Consider the following 24,274-nt stretch of genomic DNA (forward strand, 5'->3'; position numbering starts at 1 on the left):
TAATTATTGACTTAATTCGTATTTTAAGTATTAAGGTTATTTGATAAACTTAATTTAAAGTTTATTCTAAACCATCAAATTGACATATATATCTTCATGAATTATAAGTAGGGTAAAAGAGGTCAAATAACAACTGAGGTCGTGAAGTAACAAAAAAAATCATGGAGATAATTAGGACAAATAAAAATAAAAAAGTAAAATAAGGATATAAACTTAAGATAAGTTAATTGTTTTTACTTATTACTTAAAGTTATTTATTATTTTAAGTCATATTATTAAATTATTTTACCAAATATACTTAATTTACTTAATGACTTAAATTAAGTTATTAAGTGATCGTAAGTTATTAAGTTGATTTACCAATCACCCACTAACTTTCATGTTTTTGTTGTTATAAGTAATCTTGGTATTTTAACATATTCCAAAATATTAATTCTTATTTTTATTAAATTATTAGTTTTCAAGTATGTTATTTTGTTTACATAAAATAGAAAAAAAAAAAACATAATAATTGTTTTTTGTAGGAGCAATGATATGTAACTACTATTTTTTTTTTTTGTTGGTAAATAAAGATAAATTAATAAACTTGAGATAAATTCAAACATTAAAAAAAACAAATATATTAATTATTTTATTTTTAAATTTCGTTTGTACTAGTTGATTAATTTTATATAAAATTTTAATAGTCAAAAATAAAATAGAAACTATTCTTGAGAAATGTGATAAATTATTTTGGATATTTAAATTGATGGACCCTAAGAAAATGATGTTTAAAGGGAAGGGGAAGCTCACCCTCACTTTCTCCCTCACCATCATTTTGGTCTTCTTCCTCAAATTATTTCTTTAGTGGATTGTTACTTCATGTGAAGCCAAAACCAACATTATCATAAGAGACACTTATCATAGTATAAATTCCCAATAATCTCTTTTAAATTTTATTGGTATATTATATGAAGTGTTTTGTCTTGTCATACACCAACAAAAATGGAGGAATTTTTGAGATGGTACTCTCAAATGGGAAATCACTATTTACAACCACTAACTTATCGAGCTCAATTATATTTTTTTAATCAAATGTATTAATAAAAAGGAAAAAGAAAAAAATCCAAAAAATAGGAAAAATTAGGGTTTGTTGGATAACTATTTTTTATAATAGTTTTATGTTTTTCATAATAAAAAACCTGAAAAATACGTTTAGCAATGGAAAAACTATTTTTTGAATAGAAAATAAGGTATTTTCAAATAATATTTTAAAATTGTTTTCAATTATTTTCACTTGTTTTTTAGAGTTGTTTTAAAAAATAATTATATAAACATGTATAATGATTAAAAATAAAACTATAAACATAAAATATATTTTTAAAACATATTTAAAAATATTAAAAACAGGTTAAAAATATTTCAAATTCCTAAACATACTTTTATTTTATAAAACATTAAAGAAAAATTTTTAAAACTATTTTTTTGAATTATTTTAAAAAACACGGGGTCTTATATTACACCCAATTTTATTTTTCTTTTGTTTGAAATCTTTATTATATAGTAAAGCCCATTGCTAAAATCCCCACAAACTAAAATTTATTGTTACTCCAATTAATTGGAGCCATGAATTTCATGATGTCATGTGATTTCAAAATACCACTGAATTATAGCCAGTTTATTGAAAATTTTGAAGGAAAATAATAATAATAATAATAATAATAATAATAATAAATATGAAATAAAAAGTAAAAGAAAAAAAAAAAACACCTAGATGTAAATCCAATAAATTATCTTTATATGGTTTTTCATATTTATGTCACTTATTTTTCCTTGTTATTTTTATATAAATATTAAATAATTTGAATATGGATAAGTTTTTAATTGATTTTAATTATATTTGATTTTTCCTATTTTTACTAATAAACCTAATATATGAAAATTAATTTTCTTACCATTTTTTTTTTCATTTTCTTAATACTTTCCTAAGTCAGACATAACATTAATATTTCCTTTTAGAAAAAAAACCCATAAATTTTGTTAGTAGTGTAAGACTTCATTTATAATCTTAATAATTTTAGTTAGAGAATTTGAAAATGGATCTGATCTTAATCAGAAGCTTAAATTGATTAAATTTTAGGTTAAAAAATTGTTTCATATTTAATAAAATCTTCATAATATCAATATTATTTGAAAAGACAAAAGAAATATTATTAATTACAATAAAAGAATTATATTGCAAAATACAATCCATATCGAAAAACATTATGAGACTATTTTTTATTTTTTTTACAAATTTCTTTTGTAATTATAATATTAATTAATTTAGGCTATATTTGATTTTTAGAAAATATCGAAAAAAAAAGCTAAAAGAATATATAAATGTAACGGAAAACGAAGAAAAAAAATTATATATATATATATATATATATATATATATATATATATATATATATATATAATTAATAAATTATTCTTTATACTTTTTAAAATTCATTTACTTGTTTTTTTTTATTGTATATAAATTAAATTTTATTTGATAAACCAAATATTAAAAAATTATTTTATTTTTAATTTTCTTGAAACCAAAACACAATAAGACAAAATGAAGGGAAAAATATTAAAGATCTATTTGAGGACTATTTTTTTATAATAATTTTCTATTATTCAAAACAAAAAACAATTTTTGGTTACTAAGCTTTTTTTTCGTTTTTCGATTTTAAGAACAAACAATAAAGTGTTTTTAGATAATATATTTTAATTATTTTCACTTATTTTTCGAGTGCTGATTTAAGAAATAATTATACAAATATGCAAAATAATTAAGGTTTCCAAACATGTTTTTGTTTTAAATAATCTAAATAACAAAATTCCAAAACTGTTTTTAAAAACCATTTTTCAGATTTATTAAGAAAAAACAGTTACCAAATATGCCCTAAAAGATTTTCCCCTCAGTTATAATTTTCATTTTATAGGAAAATTTTATAAATATTTGAAATATATTTTTTGTTTCCTAATAATTATTTTCTCTATTTTGTCACACGCAAACTTTATGATAACCAATTATGGTAGGCCAATAATGTATTATTATATCTCATAATTTATTTTTGCTATTTAATTTTTAAATAATTTTCATAAAATGGCAACATATAATGATTTGTAGAAAAAAAATTGTGGATTTTTAATAATCAAATAATATTTCTTAAAATTAATATGGGTATAACCTTAAACAAGTGACATCCATTTGGAGATTCATGATCGATTAATCATCCACTTTTACTCTTTTGTCCCGAAAATGACCCTACATTCACTCACGTGCTAAGCACGTGACAATTATGAGCACATGGGATTATTATTTATTATCCCTGTCACTTTAAATTTTTGAAGGCATATTGTATATTATAAATTTTCACAAAAAGAATTAAAATTAAATTAAAATTAAAATTAAGAAATAGGCTAGCTGTGAAAATACTGTGAATTTGGAAAGCACGCGGACGGGGGAAGAGATGTACAATGGTGGAATCTGACCTAATTCAGAGAATCTCCAGAATTTGAATTGGGTTTTTTTTTTTGTGGAATTGGAAGACATTGATGGAGGGAGCAATTCATCTCAATATCGCATTTGCATTCAATAAATTTTGATTTTCTGTTGAAATTTCTCACACTTTTTGTTGGGTTGGGAGGTGTGATTTGTGGGTTTGGATCAAAGGTTGGGTTTTGGATTTGGATTTGGGGGAGTTTTCAGACTTCTGGGTTTTGATTTGGTTTTCGTCTGTAATCGTTTTCATACTTTTTGTTTAGTTTTTTCCACAGATGATGTTGGGTTTTCGCGATTGAATTGCGTGTTGGCTTAGATCGAATGTTTGTTTTTCCTTTTTCAGAAAATTTGGCTAGTGGTTCTGCTTTTATGGATTGATTTGTACCAGTTTTGGAAAAGAATTGTGGGTTTGGTAAAGGAGGAGGGATTGATTGGGGGAGTTGTTGAGGCGTTCTCCAATTGGGGTCTGCAGAAAAACTTGTGGGTTTGTGAATGTGAGGGTTTTCTTTGGAGATGAAAGGCGAAGCGGCAGAAGTACAATGACTGGAGGGTTGTTGGGTTTACGTAGTGGAAGTTATGGGTCTCTGCAACATCTTCAAAATGGTGCGTTTCATCCTCAGCCTCAATTTGTTGGGCGCAAACCTTCAAAGATGTTACCTTCTGGTTCTAGGGAAAAGGAAAGGCTTCTTCCCTATCTTTTCAGATTTTTGAGTCGCAGAAGGGTTGGAATGCTTATTTTGGTTGGCTTTGCCTTTTTGGTATTCTTATCAGGTTTCTCAACTGTCAGTAAAGGTTTGTTACTGTATCATTTGCTTATTTTTCTTTCCATTTTTTCTCAGTTCTTTTGATTGTCAAATTCCAGTGTCTGAAGCCTTGCATTATCTCTGCCTAATGGATGTTTTTTTTAGATGGTGAGTGGACACTTGTGTAGTCTTATGTTTATCTTAGCTTGATTGATGTGATTTGCATAGGTTTTTTCCAAGCTGAAGCCTAATTGATGCTATCTATACTATCTTTGATGCTTGATGTTATTTTAATGGATGTTATTTATATGACCTTCTATGTTTTATGTTGTGTCTATTTTTGAGTGGGAAATGTAGGATAACTTTTGATGGCGACCATGGGCAGGCTCTTACATAGTGTTGGAAACATGCCCGGGGTTGTGACTGTTTGTTGATGAAATAGTACAACTTAACCTTATTGTATTGTATTAATCTTCAGAGCAATGAATTTCATTTGGATCGGATGTACCTCTCTTCTAACAAGTGAGGAGTGCAATAGACAGGTTGCTTAGGATCACCGGGTTTTTTTATTTACTAAGAAATGTTGGGAACAGTATTGATCTTATTGTGGCTATTTGTGTCCTTTGAACTGGGTTTGGGGTATACATACATTGTGACTTATTTAGGTTTCATTCTTCTTCTTCTTCTTATTTTTCTGTTTTTTCAACTGTCACTGTGGTATTTTGGTTTTAAGTTTCTCTTGTTATTTGTTATACTTTATATGTTTGAGTAATAACCTATGTAATTGGCCTGTTCTTATATGAAGATGCACCGGAAAGCAATAGTGTGAGCATTACCCAGCATATCCATCACATAAATCCTTATGACAATGGGGAATCTGATCAAGATCTCCCATTTTTTTTGCCGAGGATAGAAGTCAAGCATAAGGATAATGTTGATTATATACCAAGCACTGTGACAGAAAGTGGAGAAAATAATGCCCACCGTCCTCCCCTTCCTCCTAGCACTTCTGCTGTTGCAGCTGTTATAGGGTATACCCCTCCATTGCACCATCCATGTGAAAATTTTGCATTTCCTCCACCTCCTCCACCAGATAGGAAACGGATTGGACCACGCCGTAAGTTTGAAAATTTCTTTTACTTCTATTTTTTTTCCTGCCTTACAGCTGATCCATTCATGTAATGGTGTAATAATTTGATGATATAATTTGAAACTCCTTGTCTAATTATTTGGTTTTTGTCAAATGAGTATTTGAGAAGCTATATTATCAGTTAAAATGACAAAGCTGCATATTTAGTATATGTCCTAACACAGTGCTTTTTACTTTTTGTCCTTTTGTTTCAGCATGTCCAGTGTGTTACATTCCAGTGGAGCAGGCTATTGCTAGCATCCCAAGCTCCTCATCCCCATCACCTCTGCTTAAACAGTTAAATTATGTTCATGAGGAAAACCCAATTAAAACTGAACCACATGGAGGCTCTGAATTTGGTGGATATCCTTCACTAAAACAGAGGAATGATTCCTTTGATATAAAAGAGTCGATGACTCTGCATTGTGGGTAGGTTTTGCTCTTGTTATCAGTTTTGTTTAGATGCATTAATCATATATGGGTATATATATTATCATTGTTGTCCTTTAGTCATGATGGCCTTTGACAGATATTCATTATGTTTGATCTAAATTCATCTTATTGTTCTTCTGCTGGGGCATCTCATTTACAACTTGTGTATATCTACTGTGCATATTCTGTTTTATCAGATTTGTCACAGGAAGTAAGCCTGGTCATCATACTGGATTTGATATCGATGAAGCTGATCTTAAAGAGTTGGAGCAGCCTCATGAAGTCATTGTTGCATCTGCTATATTTGGTATTGAGGATAAAACTGCTCAAATTTATTTGAAAGGTTTTTGTTTTCTGTATAAAAATAACTTTTTTGCATATCATTTTTTCTCAGGAAACTATGACATTATACAACAGCCCAGGAATGTTAGTGAAGCTGCCAGGAAAAATGTCCCCTTTTATATGTTTATTGATGAAGAAACAGAAGCATATATGAGGAATTCTAGTGTCTTGGACAGCAGTAAGAGGGTTGGATTATGGAGGATCATTCTTGTACATAACATTCCATACACTGATGCAAGACGCAATGGAAAGGTGAGTTCACTTGTTAGTGTTCTATTATTTTCTTCCTTTTGGTTTATGCTAGGATGTGCTTTAGATAACTCTTGGTTGTTTTACTGTTCTGGTTGAACAGAATTTGGGTTGTGATGATATGACATGATGCAACTAAACCAGCTAAATGACAATGGTAACATAAAAAATGCATGGGATTGCACTTAGATATCTATGCTAATGTTTTATACTGTGATGAAGCCTTAGTTCCTACCACTTGGTCAACCTGCTTAAATGCTTTTCTCATTTAGCCCTAGCCATATCCTCTTTTAAATTCTTGGCAACATGTATTGAAATTATGTCTTTAAAGGAATGAACTAATTTTTAAGGGTTTTTTTTTTGTTTGGAAAGAACCACCAAGGAGATCGTTCAGCTATTAGTATGAATCATGCCTTAGGGTCCTTGACCTTTAAGGGGTTACTTTGTTTTTTTCCCCAGAGGTTTTGGAGGCAGTTTTTTATACTCTTATTATTACTCAATACAGTCCTTATCACGCGTTGTGTCCTTCTCAATATAATGTTAAACCTTAATGTTTTTTGTGCTCAATTTGTGAACCCAATTTTGATCAATTTTCTTCATGAAATTTAGGCTAGGCATATAAGGACTATCTTTAAAGTGTAATAGACTGCTTTCATGTTCTCATGTCCATTGATTGTGTCAACAACCAAAAAGCCAAACTGGATCTCCTTTCAATGGTTCCAAGGAAGAGGAATGATCTCAACTTCTATTGTTCTTGTTGGTGCAGATTCTTTTAGTGTTATAAATGGATTGGAGGTCACAAACAAGGTGCATGGAAAATTTCTAACATTCTAAAATAAGCAGTTAATCCATCCAAAACCTGACTACATCTTACTTGGTTGTTGCTATGAGCCTGCAAGAAATAAAACCCATACTTAATCTTTGCTAAAAGGGCCACCTTAGCCTTGGCCGATCACTTTGGAACTTCATTTATTTCTTCACTTTTACATAAAATCTTTATTTCCCAATTTTCTTGAAGGGATCAATTATACGATTTTGGGAGACGACATTACTATGTTAAGGCTAAATTACAACCTGACAAAAAAAGGTGGGGCAATTGAGCTTCATTTTGAGGAATTGGATAACTGAACTTACTTCAGAACTGAAATGCTCTCCAAAAAGTAATAAGTTTGGTTTTAACAACAAAAGAGAGTACCCAACATATGTTAGAATGAGATCTTTGACATGCATGATATCAACTGGTTAGTTTCTAATTCTAATGGGCTTACATCCAAGGTTGACATTAAGCTCTTAATTTTTTGCATTGGATATGGATGCAATGCTTATGAATACATCAGAGTCAATTGGCTCTTTAAAATGTCAATGGTATTTTTTAGGTTGTGCATCTAGTGTATGATAAAAATTAAGAATATTTGGGTTGCCTAAGTTATGAAGGATTTTGAGCCAAGTAGATTGAAAATAGGATCCATAAAACTCACCATCAAATAAGTATGATACTAAAGAGGCATTGTTCTTATAATTAGTCTACTTATTTTGGAAGTCACTGTCTTTTCCTTTTAACTTGTAAATAAATAAATTTGGAGTTGTTTTGGGAGCCAAAAGAGGCATACCATATAGCATCGTGATTTTATTACATAAGCAGTACTATTAATTTGCTTGCATGCTTGTGACAGATTCCAAAGCTTCTATTGCACAGAATCTTTCCCAATGTCCGGTTTTCCATATGGATTGATGGAAAACTTCAGCTTCTTGTGGATCCATACCAAGTTCTTGAGAGGTAGATTTTCTCCTGTTTGGATGACTTCTAATGAAATTTGACATAGAATTATTAATTAGAAGATTTGAAAATATCTTTCCTATGATCAAGTTAATAATTTTTTATCCACTTGATCAACCTGATCGATTGATGGTTAAATTTCACAACTCCTTGTCCTTCATGACTTTTGATCTAACCACAAAATAGAGACTTAGAGAAAAAAAATTTGAACTTTAACTTATAGGAATTGAACATCATTCTGCCATTTTGTTAATGTACACTTGCATGAAAGTGACTTTAGCAATTTTAACTTGATGTAGGAGTCATTTTGTTTTAGTCATCTTTCATATGATGCTCATGGATGCATCAAGAACAGTGCATTATTAGGATTTAATTTTGACTATATATCTGTATGCCTCTGCAGTGTTTCTTAGTTTCTACTGTATGATACCTTCATTTATCTATTATTCAGGTTCTTATGGCGTCAAAATGCTAGTTTGGCAATCTCAAGACATTATAGGCGCTTTGATGTGTTTGAAGAAGCTGAAGCTAATAAAGCTGCAGGGAAGTATGATAATGTCTCCATTGATTACCAGATTGAATTTTACAAAAATGAGGGTTTAACACCTTATTCCGAGGCTAAGCTTCCTATAACTAGCGGTAAGTGTGTGATCCTTATGTGTATTGTGTGTGTTATTTTGTATCTTGAAATTGAGGTTTTTGGCTTTATGTCTGAGTTGCTGCAGATGTTCCTGAAGGTTGCGTGATTGTAAAGGAACATATCCCCATTACAAATCTTTTTACCTGTCTATGGTTCAATGAAGTTGATCGCTTTACTTCCAGGGATCAGTTAAGCTTTGCCATAGTGAGGGACAAAATAACGGCACAAGTTGATTGGAACATCAGCATGTTTTTGGATTGTGAAAGACGAAACTTTGTATATCAGGTAACATTTTATGAACTGCAACATTTTAAGGATTTGTGTCATTTGGACATCAAATAAGTAGGATGTAACTCTAATCCTATGTTTAGTTCATGGAAAAATTGAGAGATGATACAATGAAAAGAAAATAAAGAAAAAAATGGAAGGAAAGAAAAAGGGAAGGAAAATGAAACATAGATTAGAAAAAAGAAACGAAAGGAAAAAAAAAAAAAAGAGTGAAGGAAATAAAAAATAGATTTAATGTTAATAAATTATCTTTACATGTTTCTTTTACCTCATTTAACTTAATTTAATTCTTCTATATAAAGATTAAATAATATGAAAATGCATAAGATGTCCAACTAATTTTAATTATATTTAAAAATGTGAGAAACTCATTTTCCTTGACATTTTTTTTTCCTTTTCTAGGAACTAAACATGGTTTAAATGCATATTATGATTATCTTTTTCTTTATCTTTGCTATGAACTTTGCATAGAAGATATGGCCTATCTTTTTAGGTTAGAAATAGAAGGTTTGCCGAATTACCTTCTGATTCACAAACCCATGCATGTTATGATTATATACATCTTAATTCTTGATCGGCTTGGAAGGCCCACAAGGTGGCACCATTTCAGGTGTCATTTACATCTTCATGGATCATCAGTAGTAGTGTAAACCTGTTAGGTTACCATTTCTATCTTCCTCAAACTTGGCTAACACAGGGTTTGGACGACCTATGCCTTGGAATGCAGCAATTATGGGAAATGGAGTCCTCACCGAGGATGATATTTATTTAACATATGGAAACCTTCAGGGGGTTGTAGGAACACAAATAGAAAACACAATGTACTTATCACAAATCCTATCAATAATGCAGAAAACGATTATAAATTTAATTTTGTGGTGAAAAATGATCATTCTTTCTGTTTACATACATATTCTATGTTTGTTTGTGGTTTTTTTTTCTTTAAAAGCCAGTAGAAAATGTATATACATTTTGGATATATTTGATCTTTGGCATACAGGCATACCATAGAGATTTACTGGAGCACATGGCTCCCCCACCACCTGTGGTACATCCACCACCTCGAGATGTGGTGATCCCAGGCAATCGTCGAGGTGCGGTCATCCCTGAAAATGTGGCTGGAAGGACCCCTGCAAGGAAGAACCCCCCCAAACGTGGAAGAGGAGAGAGGAGATCTGGTTCAAGGCGTCACCGCAAAGTTGGCCCTGGCTTTAGGGATAACAATTCAATTTGAGTATATTAGGCAACACAAAATAATTTTTGGTCTTTAATTTCAAATTTATTCTTGATGGGTTAGGAGGATTTGGGCAGATGAGTGCAAGTTTGATTGAAAATAGAGAAAAGATGGTCCAAATTTTTGTTTGGAAAGTGTCAATATCTATTCATTTTTGTTGTAAATACTAAATACCTCAATTCTGAATAAGCTTCATACGAGTTAGCTTCATTTTCTTGTGATCTGGAATGCTGTCATGTTCCCTATTTCCATATTTATGAACTCAAAGATACAATCTCTCTTTCCCTTTATGACACAATAGAAGAGTGACATTCTCATTTACTGGATTCAACTTTTGTTTCTATTTTGTCTCCTTCAAAATTTGTATGCTCTTCTTCCTGCATTAGGTTTACTTTTTAAGGATGGATGTCTTGTTTATGTCCCCTCTAGGTGTAGCTCAACAGTGGGGGTTTTTTTTTTCCCCTTTCAATAAAGCAAAAGTCCCATTTAGGATGGTCTCAAATGTCTGTTCCAATCACTTGAGTTTGGGATAAATGTTTGTGATATCACTCAGGTTTGCTTGTTGAGCATTTAGATAAATATCTTGAGTTTGTTTGAGAATGTTTTTGAAAACTAGTTTTCTCAACTGGTTCTGTCAAGGTAATATCTAAAAGATGTTTTTTTATCAAAATTTTGTTAAAATTATTATTATTTTTTAATTCTTTTTTAAAAATATTTGGACTGGGTGGGAGACTGCATATTATTTTAAAATTAAAACTTAAAAAAATAAAAAATGAAAGGAGTGGTGAGCACGACACAACCTGTACTGAAAGCTTTGCTGGATTGAAATATATGTTTGGAAGATTTTGTCTTTTTGAACACAATTATCAGAGAATCCTCACCCTCACAGCTGTGAGAGTGGACCCATGATTCATGGCATCCTCTGCAGACCAATTTTATCATATAGTTGGCACTGGGTTGGTCTCCAAATTCAAATTTTCAAATAGTTTCACCTTCAGATATGATGGGTTACCACTGATTTGACATTGTAACTAGACATTTCACACCCCCCTTATCATCAAGAATATTTTGAAAAATGAAAGACAAAGGATTTGGTACTCTTTTTTATTTTTTATTTTTTATTTTTTTGGTACCAATTCATAAAACATTTGATAATTTTTTTTTAAAAAAGAAAAACTTTTTTTAAAGTTTATTTTTTTGAAAATAAGTTATAAGAAAAACTTTTTTTGAAAGTTCTTTTTTTGAAAATAAGTTATTTTTTAACAAATTCAAGGTGTTTTTCATTATTTTTTTGAAGTGTGTTGAGTAATAATTTAAAATATGAATAATATTTATTCATATTTGAATTTATTTTTAAAATTAATTAAAAAAATATTTTTATTATTTTAGAAAACCAAATTATACTATGGCACAACCATTTGATTTCCACAATATTCCTCTTTCTTATGGCAATTTTTACCATGGAATTTAATGCTTGGCAACCTACCATTTTAATTTAGTAAGCTGTCATTGAATTGGAATACCAATCAAATGGACTTTCCATTAAATCTGTAAGGATTGGTAAAGAAAGTTGATTGGATTAATGATACTGTCATTTCATTAATCTTTATAAAGAAAAATCACTTTAAATTGTCTCAATCAAGACAACTTTTCAATTCTTTATTCAACTTATTTTTTTTTTCCAATTTTCATTGTTGTTATACCATTTATTTTTTATTTTTTTTACTTTATTGAACCATGTTCAAAATATATACCTTTTATATATTTTCTAAAAAAATGAAAAATATAGGAAATAAATATAATTTAATATTTTTCTTAAAAAAAAAAATATTATTATATAAACATTAAACCAAGTTTAATTTGGTTGAACCTTATCGAGCTCAACCAAAATTAAGCTTGGATTGAAAAAACATAATTCAAATATTGAAAATAATTATTCTTACTCATCCAAATTTTGGGTTAGATTCAGATTAGATTTGGTCAAATAACCTAAATTGCACCCCTAATCAAGTGTACGAGACATCAATTTTTTTTATTAATTAAAATTAATTCTTTATAAACAGAATTTGGAGTAATATCATCTTAAGAAATTTGGAAGATTAACGATCAAATTTGAACATGAAAAGATAGTGAAAACTCATAAAGATCAAATGTATTTAATCATTGTCTAAGGACGGACCGAATAATTCGAGGTTATAAAAATGTGAAAGTTGGCTTCTTTGACAAATCTCATGAAATCTTCATTTTAATATAATGACTTATGGTAAGATGCCACCATTATAGGTCATAATTGTTGAAGTGAAAGATAAAATTTAAGGGATTCTATCACAATATTGAAAGAAGTCATTTTCAGGGATCAAATTGTAATTGATGTTGTGTGGAAAGATCTTAAGGTTGTTGACCTTAAGAAGTTTATTGAACAGATTTGATTCGACCCCTTCAAAGACGAACTTCATTTCCTATGGCCTGATTTCTTTGATTTTGAGAATATCTTAACATTTTTCTATTTAAGACATGAAAATGCTTTTTAGATATGGTAAGGTAAGAAAAGAAAAGGCTGATAATACAATACCCTACCATGGATTTTATCTAAAAGAATCTAAGGCAATGGGCCCTTCTCATGCAAGCCTCCAAGAAAATGAATAAATAAAAGCAAAAATCCAAAATAATTATTAGGTGATAAAAAGGGTGATGTAAGCCCTAAGGTCCATGCCAGGGGATATTCAATAGCTTTGTAAAAGAAGCAAGCATGGCATTTTCTGCATAAAGTATGGAAGCCATTGAAAAAAGACTCTCAACCCATCATCATCGTCATCATCATCATTCATCCAAATCCAGAACCCAATTGCCCAAATAAATCGTGGAAAATCATTGATAGTGCAGAAAGAAGTGGAATTCACCATTACTGGCAATTCCAAAATTCAGTCCTTTCATATCCACAGAAAAAAAAAAAAAAAAAAAAAAGTTTCTCCCAATTTTTAGAAACCCGTTTCAGTTTCAGTTTCCTTTATTGGGTGTTGCATCCGGGTTTGATCGGATCTCCTGCAATGAAATTTGGGTTTGGAACCTGAATTGTTGAAGAAATCTAAATGGCGTTAGAAAATTTTGTCGGTTTCATTGTGGTTTAATTGCTTTGGGCGTGGTGGGTTTTTTTTTTTTTGATCCAATATTTATGTTGAGGTCGGTTGAATTGGAGAGAAAAGATCTATATAGGGTTCTAATCAAGGGATGGTTCTTCTGGGTTTCTTGCCCATGTACAGTTGAATTTAGGGTTGGTATTGAAATCACAGGTCCATTTGTTTGCTTTGGGATTAGAGTTTGGTTGTTAATCTGTACTCTGTGAATTCTTATTCAAGATTTAGAGGGTTGTTTGATCAACATGGGATCAGCTGCTTTCTTCCTCACATGCATTCTCCATTCTGTGATAGCTCTCACTTGTGGAGCTCTAATGATGTTCTACACAAACGAAATCTTTGTGTTTGGGCATGGCCCTGAGATTGCCCGGAAGCTTCAGGGCTCCACACCCCATGATCAGCTCTTAATCCGAACCTCGGATTCATTCTCTGGATTGCTTTTATTCGCCATTGGGTTCCTCCTTTTCATGGTGGCCTTTGTCAAGGACAGAGAGTTTCAGAGCTTCTTCGCCAAGGGCTGCGTCACTCTTCATGTTTTCATGGCTTTGTGGAGAATTTACTTTGAGAGAAAGCTTGAAGATCTGGCCTGGGACTGGCCAAAGCAGGTTGTGGGAGACATTGTTCTGGCCCTTTCATGGGTTTTCCTGGTTGTATACTCTTGGAGGGAGAAGTATGATTAGGATTTTGGAGGTGAGCTTCCATTGATATGGAAATAGAACTTAGATGGTTGCTCAGTGGCTTGCTTCCTTGATCCACCAATACTGAATAGAGTTGAATTGAACAGGAACTACACAGATTTCTCTGTTTGGGCAACTGGGTTTTTCCAAAATTTTCTGGGTGACTGTTGATTTTCTTGGAAAGTGGCAGTAGACGATGAATTGAATGACGGGTCAGTTTGTTTTTTATTGAATTTGGTTGGGAAGTTGTGTTAGATTGCTTTATTCTATGAGGTTTGCAGGATGGTGCTTGAAAACAGGAGATGAGTCTGTCTATAGCTTGTTTTTGCCCCAGTTGGATCTTTGTAATTAGAATTGTAAATTTTCTTGAAATAATGATGAAAATTGTGATTTCTTACTGTTAGATCTTGCTTCCTTTGGTTATGTTGCTGACCTTTTGTTGTTCAGATTCCTTGAAGTTTCCCTTCTTTTCCATTTTTAGTTCACAACATTGTATCATATTTTGACAACCAAAGGCTGTGGGTCAAAAAAAGCTAAAAACTGATACAAGTCCATGTTTTTGCCAAAAATGGTTCTTAAGAACAGCTACTAAGCCCAAGTTTGGTAACTATTTGCCAAAAAATTTCCTGTTCTCTATAAAAAGAAAAGAAAAAAAAAAGAGAGAAAAAGGCTAGTTTCTTATTTTATGTTCTTAGAAAATAGGATGTATTTAAAGAATATTTTTAATTATTTTTTATTAATTTTAGAAGGGCTATATTAAAAAATAATTATAAAAATATGGAAAGTGATTTAAAATGAAACATTAAATATAAAAATTATTTTTAAAATCTTAAAAACAAGTTCAAAAACTTTTTAGTTTTTAAATAAATTTTTGTTTTACAAAATATTAAAAATAGTTTTCAAAAATTATTTGTTAGAATTGTTTTTTAAAACAAATACCAAATCGGTCCAAATTTGTTTAGTAATTGTTTTCAAAAATAGTTTTAAAAAATAATTTTTCAAAATTGTTTTATAAGGTTACTTAAAATGATCTACCTGTTGTTGATTGGAAATTGGAAATTGTTATTCGAAATAAACAATTGCTTAACTACAATATTGATTTCGAAATTTATAGATTTTGTGGTAATTGCGTTGAGTATTGTCTAATAAATTGTTTATCAATGATAGAAGAATATGAACTTTTCACTTATGATCGTCACGAATTAAATTATAATCAAATTGCTTTAGGTGTTTGTTTGAAAACTTTGTATATTTAAAATAACATGGTACTTTCAAGTAATACGGATGTTTCTATTTATTTTCTAAAAATTTTAAAAAATAATTATATAAATATAAAAATGTATTAAAAATAAAGTATTACATTAGAAGTTATTTTTAAAATATATTTAAAAATGTTGCAAAATAGATTTATTAAAAATACTGAATTTTTAAAATTTTAAAATCCAACTTTTTAAACCTCCCCAAATACGATTGCAACCCGACGCCCAACCTAGCCCACCCACCCCTTGTAGCTCTCTGCAACCGGCGATCCCCAACCCTCTCACCTCATCCCTGTGTAGCTCATTGATTCCACGACACCAAGCTTTCTCGAGGTAATTTCTTCATTCTCCTCCTCCATCGCTCTCCATCCGAGACTACACAGTTGGAAAGACTCTCCACTTTTTTTAATGTTTGTCTTGAAATGTTAGTTAGGGTTTTTGTTTTTTAGGATTTCAATAGAGCAGTCGAGTCTCATTTCCCAGTACTTCTCTCTCTAAAACTCTCATTCTCTATTCTGGTTCACATATGCAAGTGCTCTGTTTAGGGTTTTGAGTTCACGTGTTGCAGGGCCGTTTCTTTTTTAAGGAAGAAAAACTTTGTTTGGTGATATCTTGTTATTTAGAGCCCGTTTGATATGGTTGTTGTCTCATTGTTATTAGGATTTTGTGGTTTGTTTGATTGTTGTGATTTTTGTGGTTTGTTGGGTTATTAGGATTTTATGGTTTGTTTGATTGTTGAAACCTAAAGGAAAATATAAGAAAATTTTGGGTTTAATCTTATTGGTTTCATATTATAGTTTGTTGGGTAGAGCATTTGCGCTCAAATTGTTTGTTAGGATGCCCATGAGAGTTCTTAAATCATGTGGAATACCCCCCTCCAAATGATTGAACGCCACTGAAAGCTGCTGAAGAGATGAAAGGTTTCTCAAAGTAAATGGGATAACCCCTGTTAGACTGTTCCGCCCAAGCCTCAGAATTAGCAGTTTCGACAAATGGCCTAAATGGAAGGGATCTGCCCGGTCAGATTGTTCCTTGTCAAGTACTAGCATAGACACTGCACAAAGAGAGGTGTTTGATTAATTGGGCTTGTATTTGTTTGCCCTCTTGGAGAGCCAAGGCTTGGGCACATGAAGTGAGCACAAAACAGAAAGTGTACTCATTGGGGTATAGGCCTTGGTGGAGCAGCTTGTGGTAAATGTGGAGGGAATCAAGTGGATGTGAAGTTTGTGAAAAGGCTTTAATCATAATGTTGTATGAGTATACATCAGGGTTTTGTATTTGCGAAAATACAACATAAGCCAGGTGAATGTTTGGAGGACTCAAAGAGAATGAACTAGCTACAAGTAATCTGCTAGCCGGAAAAGCATCACGGGACATGCCAGTGGTGATCATTAGGCAATGTATTTGATTGAAATGGGCCATGGTTTGGCATTTTGATAGTAAGTATAAAACAGGGTGGTCTAGATTTAGGGGAGCAATAGCAAGATTTTTGGCATCCTGGATGTTGGGGGGTTTTTTGAGTCCTCTTCGTAAGGTTGCAGGGGTTTGGATCATCCAAAAATGGCTCCTGCACTTGCCTACTGTATTGGAGCTGTGCATCATCCTGTCCTGATGTGAAATAGTTTAGAAGGATCAGCCTATCTTGAGCAGCATGGGCTTTTCTATACAGACCATCTGAATAAGCAACTGCAGTAGCCTTAATTAGATACATTCATTTAGGGTCGTGCAGTCCCATTGTGACAAAGTTTAATACGGTTCATTAACAATTAGAACCCAATACATTTTTTATGGGTTTAGGATGAGTGTAATCATATTTGGATCAAATTTGGATTGACCACATAATCTATATAAGAAATAGGTAACTTTTGGATCAACCCACATAATACGAAATTTGATGGAATCAGTCCATTTAATAATCATATTGATTAATCTAATTACAATTTTAAACTATTTGACCATATTTTACTCATTTTAAATTTGATTTAAATAAATAAATCAATTGAATTATAAACATATCTGGTTTGAACAAAAATATCTCTGATTGAGATGCTGCAACCGTCGCAAAAGACCAATGTCAGTGGGGATAGAACCCTGCAAGTTATTGTTAGACAACACCAACTCTCCAAGGAATGTTAAGTTCCCAATAGGAGGTAAGGAACCAGCTAAGCTCTGACCCTCCAACCTCAAGACGGTGACCCTCTGATGTCTCCGACTGCATGTAACCCCCTGCCACTGGCAGAAATGCAGAGAGTCGTTCCAGGAACTCAGTACTCCATGTGGAACATCAACCAGATGATTCTTGAAGACAAGCAATGCAAGCTTGTCAGTTTACGAAACAACAATCCCAAATAAATAAACTTGTAACCATAAGAACTCAACAAGCTGCTATAAATAAACACTTACAAACTGCTACAAATAGACGCTTACAAGAACAATTTATGAAAGAACAAAAACTTGAGTTCAACCATATAATTCTTTCATGGAAGAAAGATTTTAAAAATCAAACAACTCCATGTAATGATAATTTATTTTATGAACCAAATATTTTAAAAGTCAAACATCTTCATGTCATACTTTTGTGGAACATCATATTACTTCCTGTATAAATCCCAACAATTATCAGCCAAGAAACCCACAATGAATCTTGAAGTGAGTGTTTGTATTCTTTAAAAACCCACGAATCATGACAATACTACCATACAGTGTTCTGAGTATATTTATTGAACGTGCCTTAGGTGTGCCCATCGTCTCAGCCTGCTTGTAGTTTTTCAGTTTCAGCTTGCATACCACATTGTTAAGGCTACAACTAACCTCCAGCACGCTACCCTGCTCCTCTTCTTCACCAAAAGAGGAATCATACTCAATGTACTGTGCTGCCTGCATTGCAAAAAATAAAAATGAAAATTACGGTTTAGTAGTTTACAGCCAACTCTTTTCCCGACTCAGATGAACCAAAGGTCTATACTGGATCAATAGTGATCCCATCAGCATCAATGGAAAAAATTATGATTTACAAACCCATACAGACATGAGACCCATCAGCATGTACAAACACCTCCCTAGATAAGAATGAAATCAATGAAAATTAAAGAAATTATTAAATTAAGTCAGAGAAAAAAAATAAAAACTCTTGGCCAATAACAACTACAATCTCAGAGCAAAGATCACACATGCTAATCTGAATAAACCTTCTCCAATTGGAGTGTCATTCCTTCCAAATTATGCCAGCAAACAATTGATTTAAATAGACACTCTCAAATTGGTACAACCCATTTAAAAACAAGGCATATTATGTGCATTAAATATACAGAATCACACACATATTATTTGTAAGCATGGGTACAAGTTACCAATGTATTTTCAGCTTAAATTATTTCCATACATGTGCTATTCCAGCTGAATATGGCACTAAATCAATTTGTTCTCAATTTGTGGTTGTTGAACTACTGGTTAAACTACATTCAGTTCAGTTGCAATGGACCTTAATTGGCATTTGGATGTCATGCTGAAATCTGAAGGATTTCTTGATGTTGAATTTTTTTTTTACTGTATGGTTTAGGATTCCAATCATTATCTCATCTGCATATTATTTGGTTTGGCAATTTCACCATGGTGCACTACCAACTAGTGCATTAAAATGTGATGGACTCGTTCAGTTTTCATTAGATGTCCCAATGTGCCCTAACAGAAAGTCTACTGTAAAATTGGGTTGATTTCTCAAAGCAACTTTAAGGAAAAATGAATACCAATGACCATAAGGGCAATCTTCAGGTTATTTTCAATGGGGCATAGGGATTACATTTATATACTAATGTAATCCACCATAGGCCAAAAAAAAAAGAGGTGTACTCCACGACAAATCTCTTGAATGAAGGCAGAAAAAGTCGTTTTTATAGCTCCTCTCACACAGACATTTTCTCTTTCAAAGATTTCCAAAGACTTCCATTTACGTTGGGATTCAGGCAGCATGGTAGGTACCATTTATGTTTCCATGCAAACCCTATGAATGTTTATTCAAGCCAAATCTTTTTCCATATATAATTGTACAAGATGTTCCTAGATAATTATGTTTATAAAAATTCTAGATTCGGCTATAGTTCAGAATGATATCTGAGAATTCAAAATTTTCAACAATAAAATTTGAAAGGTTAAAAGCATTCAAAGAGAAACCCTAGCCCTCTGTTTGGTTCCGAAGAAAATAGAGCAATAAAAGAAAAACAACATTCTCATTCCTACGTTTTATGTTCTCTAAACAGAAAACAGAAACAGTTAACTGAAAATAGGGGCACGTTTGGTTCATGTTTTTAAGAACTATTTTCTATTCTTAAAAACAAAAAACACAAAAATTTGTTTGGGGAAGGGGGTGTGTTTTTATTTTTTGTGTTCTCAAAGATCACTTTTTTTATAAATGTTTTCATTATTTTTTTAATGTTTAAAGAATAGATTGTTTTTCGTGTTTTCTCTTTTTTCTTTTTGTGTTTTCTTAGTTGTTTTTTGTTTTTCCACAAAGGTGAGTTCCACGCAATCACCACACCTCCACCCCCACCTGCAAACCTTTCTTTTTCCTTAAATTATTAAAATTAATATACTTATATATGATGACAAAGTCACCATTTGTTTAAGAAAATTATAATTAGTGTAAAAATTTTAAAATGAAATAATTTTTTTTAAATTTAAATGAATCGTGCATATGAAAATTATTTATATATTTATAATATCAAGTTAATAGAAGAAAACATTTTATTAATTAAAAAAAATAACTTTCAAAACATGTTTTTGTTTTACTTATTTTAAAACACTTTTTTATTAAATCAACCAAAAATGTTTTTTTTTTTTTTTTTTTTTTTGAGAATAAAAACTGTTTTTCAGAATTTAGTTCTCAAACACAATTTTTTTTTTAGAAAACACAAAAAACTGTTGTTAAAAACTGTTTTTCAAAATAGTTAACAACAACCAAATAGGCCCTAATTTTCTGTTTTCACTGTTTTTAAAAATAGTTTCCAAAGTGGCTTTATTTTCAAGAACAAAATTTTATTTGGAACTCATATGAAAAACAAATTGTCCACTTTATTTTTAATGAAAACAGTTTTTAAAAACAGCAACTGAATAGGCCCTAGTTTTCTGTTTTCACTGTTTTTAAAAACAGTTTCCAAAGTGGCTTTATTTTCAAGAACAAAATTTTATTTGGAACTCACATATGAAAAACAAATTGTCCACTTTATTTTTAATGAAGGGTGCTATACACTTACTATTATAATACAAAAGTTCAAAATTTGGGCCGGCCCGGGTCCAGGACCAGGCCCAGCCCATATTACCTGACTGAACGCATATACCATCCCTCCAAACTCTGCGTCTCGGTCGATACCCGTAGAAGGTGCCGCGATCGCTATCTACACAACCTCCAAACGCTGCACCTCGGTCGATTTCTAAGTTCAAGGTACCATTTCAATCTCTATTCCCAATTCAATTAATTGGATTTACGTGAGTTATAATCGTTTGGATGCTGAGAAAATACAGAGAATCGTTTGAATAGTAATTTTTGCACCATCTAGGGTTAGGGTTCGAGAATACAGAAAATCTCACTTTACCTAAAACCGATATGATTGTATGGCTTAGTTGATCTGATTTTTTATTTATTTATTTTGTTTGCTTTGGATTTTTGGCGGCACGGAAAGTGAGAGAGATAACATAGTAATCGATATGTAGTTTTCTTTTATTTTTTTTCTATGTTTTCTTGGTAAACAATAGGCTGGATTTCACTCTAAGTGCTTTATAGGGGAATGCCATTGTTGGAAGTTTTGAATTCTAGGGTTTCTGTTTGTACGCATTATTGCCAATTTGGATTACAACTCACACTGGAAAAGTTGTTGTTAGTTGAACTGTCGTTGCTGTTTGGGAATGTTTCCTTGTATAAAATAAGTATCTGGAGGTTTGGGATTCTATGGCTTGCCGGTGAATAGCCGTAGAAGTATTGCCAGTTTTGGTTAACTGAAATTTTTGTTAGATTAATGGTCTTTGCTATTTGGGGATGTTTTATTGCATAAAATAGTTTTAGTTTAGATGCAGAGAAAATATGAAAAAAGTAAATAAAATTTTCACCTACCATGATTGGGGAATACAGAAAAATGCCATTTTACTTAAAACTCACACTGTGGGGTTTTCCCCCCTTTTTGGAAGCAAAAGATGACAAATAACATAGGAATGAGAATGTTGTTTTTCTTTTATTGCTCTATTTTCTGCGGAACCAGACAGAGGGCTAGGGTTTCTCTTTGAATGCTTTTAACCTGTCAATATTATTGTTGAAAATTTTGAATTCTCAGATATCATTCTGGACTATAGTCAAATCTAGAATTTTTATAAGCATAATTATCTAGGAACATTTTGTATAATTATATATGGAAAAAGATTTGGCTTGAATAAACATTCATAGGGTTTGCATGGAAACATAAATGGTACCTACCATGCTGCCTGAATCCCAATGTAAATGGAAGTCTTTGGAAGAAAAGGAAGAAAGTACAACCAAAAGGATGAGGAATCTTTATGGAAATCTTTGAAAGAGAAAATGTCTGTGTGAGAGGAGCTATATAAATGACTTTTTCTGCCTTCATTCAAGAGATTTGTGGTGTACACCTCTTTTTTTTTTACTGTTTTTTGTCAATATATTCTTTTTGTTTGCCTATCAAAACAAAATACAATGAAAAACAACCAACCACAACTTTAGAGGGATAAAAGTTTTGCGTGAATCCAAACTAGAATCTGCTTTGCCTCTTAGCAGGCCTTTTTTTTTTTTTTTACTGTGATAAGACTCTTAGCAGGCCTATTCACTTCCTTGTTTGCCAACCTCAGCTTCCAACAGCAAGAATTGCCATACCCAGAGTAAGATGAAAGACATCTCTCAAGTTCTCAACTATAATCATATGGCCATAGCATTTCTTTTCCTTTGCTGGATCTCTCAAAAAATATGATGGTTATATCTTAGATCTTCTTAGGAGCCAAAATCATTATATCATGGTTCTTCTTAGGAGCACCAAATGACTGTAGGGTTTCATAATCTGAAGTAATCATTGGTGTTGACATTCCTAGCTACCAACCATGGGAGAAGTATAGTTCTTATGATTATTTTTTTTGGCCCATTTTTTTTCCTCATACTGTGAGTGAGTTTCTGACATGATGTGGTTTTTTGACTTGTTAGACATCTGAATTCCTTGTGGCTATGCTTCAGCAATTGTGTGGCTGTGGCTGTATAAAGTGATGAATGCAAACTGGAATTTCTTTTGAAATATGTTTTGTTTTCATTTGTTTGTCGTTCACCAATCTCCTCAGTCTTCCTGAGGTGTACGGGATAGCTTATGATTTGCTTTAAGAATAATGATTTCTATACTTTTCTTGACTCTAAGAAATAAGAAGAAAAAGGAATGTGAGTTTTGGTAGAAAAACACCTCCTCTTCACTTGATGAGGAAGCATGAGGAAAATTTTTCAGGGTGTTTTTATTTCTCTTTTGCTGTTGTGTATGTAAGTCTCTTACAATTAAGGAAAAGGATGGAGCATAACTCAGCCCTAGTTTATGCTATGTATGCAAACTCAGTTTCAGTCTTTCAATTTTTTTTGTCTCTCTTTACTAGGCAAGTTTGCAGTAATGCTTACACTTGAATGTATCTCAATGGCTAAATCCTACAAGGGGTTGTATAGTAATATGCATGGCGTAGATTTTTCTTTTAATTGAACTTTAAAGTACGGCCTTAGGTTTTTGAGGAGTATATTTGTGTCTGTTTTTCTGTTTTTGGTTAAGTGTTTAGTGTCTTTAAAAAAGACTACCATTTGGTTGGTCAGCCTATCTTCTGAAGATGTGGATTTTGTTTTGTGTCAGTTTGGGGTTATTCGTTTTCATTCTTCTGCACCCCCTCACTCTGTTTTCATTTTTATTTATCTCCAGGTACTTGTGATATAATGGGTGGTCTTCCTACTGAACAGCCCGCCTCTGCCTTAACTTTGGCAGGGTTGCAGCAAACGCGGGGATCTGAGCCTGTGTCAAAGCCCAAAAAGAAAATCTGCTGTGCCTGCCCTGATACTAAGAAGATCCGAGACGATTGCATTGTGGAGCATGGTGAAGCTGCTTGTGAAAAATGGATTGAAGCTCATCGTAGATGCCTTCGGGCTGAGGGGTTCAAAGTTTGAAATTTGGCAAAAGATTGCAGATTTGATAAACTGAAAATGAAAAAGTTTTGATACCCAAATTGTTTACAACAGGATTTTACTTAAATGGTCAGACTTGTCAATGAAACTTCAGGTTCAGGAATAAAGCTATGCTGGGGAACTTTGTTTACTGTTACATTGAAATTATTGATTAATAATTTATTCTTAACTATAGGGGTTGTTCCCCTTACAGAAATGATGTGGCAAAGATGCTTTGATCAAGAATAATAGTATACCCCTAGAGAATAAATTTGCGAAATCAATAGCCTATTCTTTTTTGCTAGTCTTTTATTTCTTTGTTCTTAATCTGTGCATCTCATTTTATCACAAATTCCATTTTATTTTGATCTTTCATGCTTTTAAGACACTATCAGGATGTTGCATATGAAATCTAAACTCTAGCCAGCAAAATGAAGATCAAGGAGACTTATGATATGTTTGGGAAGCAAATTGAGGAATAATTGGCTCTCAATTCCAGTCAAAGCTGATCCATGATGTCCCAATTGGGCAGCTTTTGTGATTATAAGCTTTGTGAACACTGTAATTTTTACAGAAAAGATGAGTGGTATCTTTTGATACCAGAGCTCTGGACCACTTCCAACTTCTTAATTTTCAAGGTAGTGTTGATGTTCAAGAAAATTTCATACTCAAATTTCAGT

The 24,274-nt window shown here is 31.9% G+C and overlaps 3 protein-coding genes across 7 annotated transcripts; all 3 read left to right on the forward strand.

Annotated features, from left to right (window-relative positions):
- Positions 1–3,447: 3,447 nt before the first annotated feature.
- Positions 3,448–10,672, forward strand: LOC117909165. 4 transcript variants are annotated; one of them, XM_034823073.1, is made up of 10 exons: positions 3,448–4,309; positions 4,426–4,428; positions 5,066–5,377; positions 5,605–5,818; positions 6,019–6,128; positions 6,216–6,415; positions 8,086–8,189; positions 8,641–8,828; positions 8,915–9,114; positions 10,118–10,672. In XM_034823073.1, the coding sequence occupies exons 1-10, from the start codon at positions 4,057–4,059 to the stop codon at positions 10,349–10,351; spliced, it is 1,818 nt and encodes a 605-aa protein (XP_034678964.1). In that variant the 5' UTR covers positions 3,448–4,056; the 3' UTR covers positions 10,352–10,672. The 4 variants fall into 4 exon arrangements, with proteins under 4 accessions (XP_034678964.1, XP_034678966.1, XP_034678965.1 ...); XM_034823075.1 differs by having other exon boundaries at positions 3,449–4,309; positions 5,174–5,377; XM_034823074.1 differs by lacking the exon at positions 4,426–4,428 and having other exon boundaries at positions 3,449–4,309.
- Positions 10,673–13,070: 2,398 nt separating this feature from the next.
- On the forward strand, positions 13,071–14,565 carry LOC117908391. Its single transcript, XM_034821966.1, has one exon. The coding sequence runs from the start codon at positions 13,731–13,733 to the stop codon at positions 14,163–14,165; it is 435 nt and encodes a 144-aa protein (XP_034677857.1). The 5' UTR covers positions 13,071–13,730; the 3' UTR covers positions 14,166–14,565.
- A 1,085-nt stretch (positions 14,566–15,650) lies between these two features.
- LOC117908073 (cytochrome c oxidase copper chaperone 2-like) lies at positions 15,651–23,874 on the forward strand. Of its 2 annotated transcripts, none has more exons than XM_034821732.1 (2): positions 15,651–15,754; positions 23,356–23,874. In XM_034821732.1, the coding sequence occupies exon 2, from the start codon at positions 23,370–23,372 to the stop codon at positions 23,595–23,597; it is 228 nt and encodes a 75-aa protein (XP_034677623.1). In that variant the 5' UTR covers positions 15,651–15,754; positions 23,356–23,369; the 3' UTR covers positions 23,598–23,874. The 2 variants fall into 2 exon arrangements, with proteins under 2 accessions (XP_034677623.1, XP_034677622.1); XM_034821731.1 differs by lacking the exon at positions 15,651–15,754 and adding an exon at positions 20,740–20,858.
- Positions 23,875–24,274: the final 400 nt, after the last annotated feature.

Source organism: Vitis riparia, chromosome 19 (assembly GCF_004353265.1).
Source record: "Vitis riparia cultivar Riparia Gloire de Montpellier isolate 1030 chromosome 19, EGFV_Vit.rip_1.0, whole genome shotgun sequence".
Taxonomy (NCBI): Eukaryota; Viridiplantae; Streptophyta; class Magnoliopsida; order Vitales; family Vitaceae; genus Vitis; species Vitis riparia.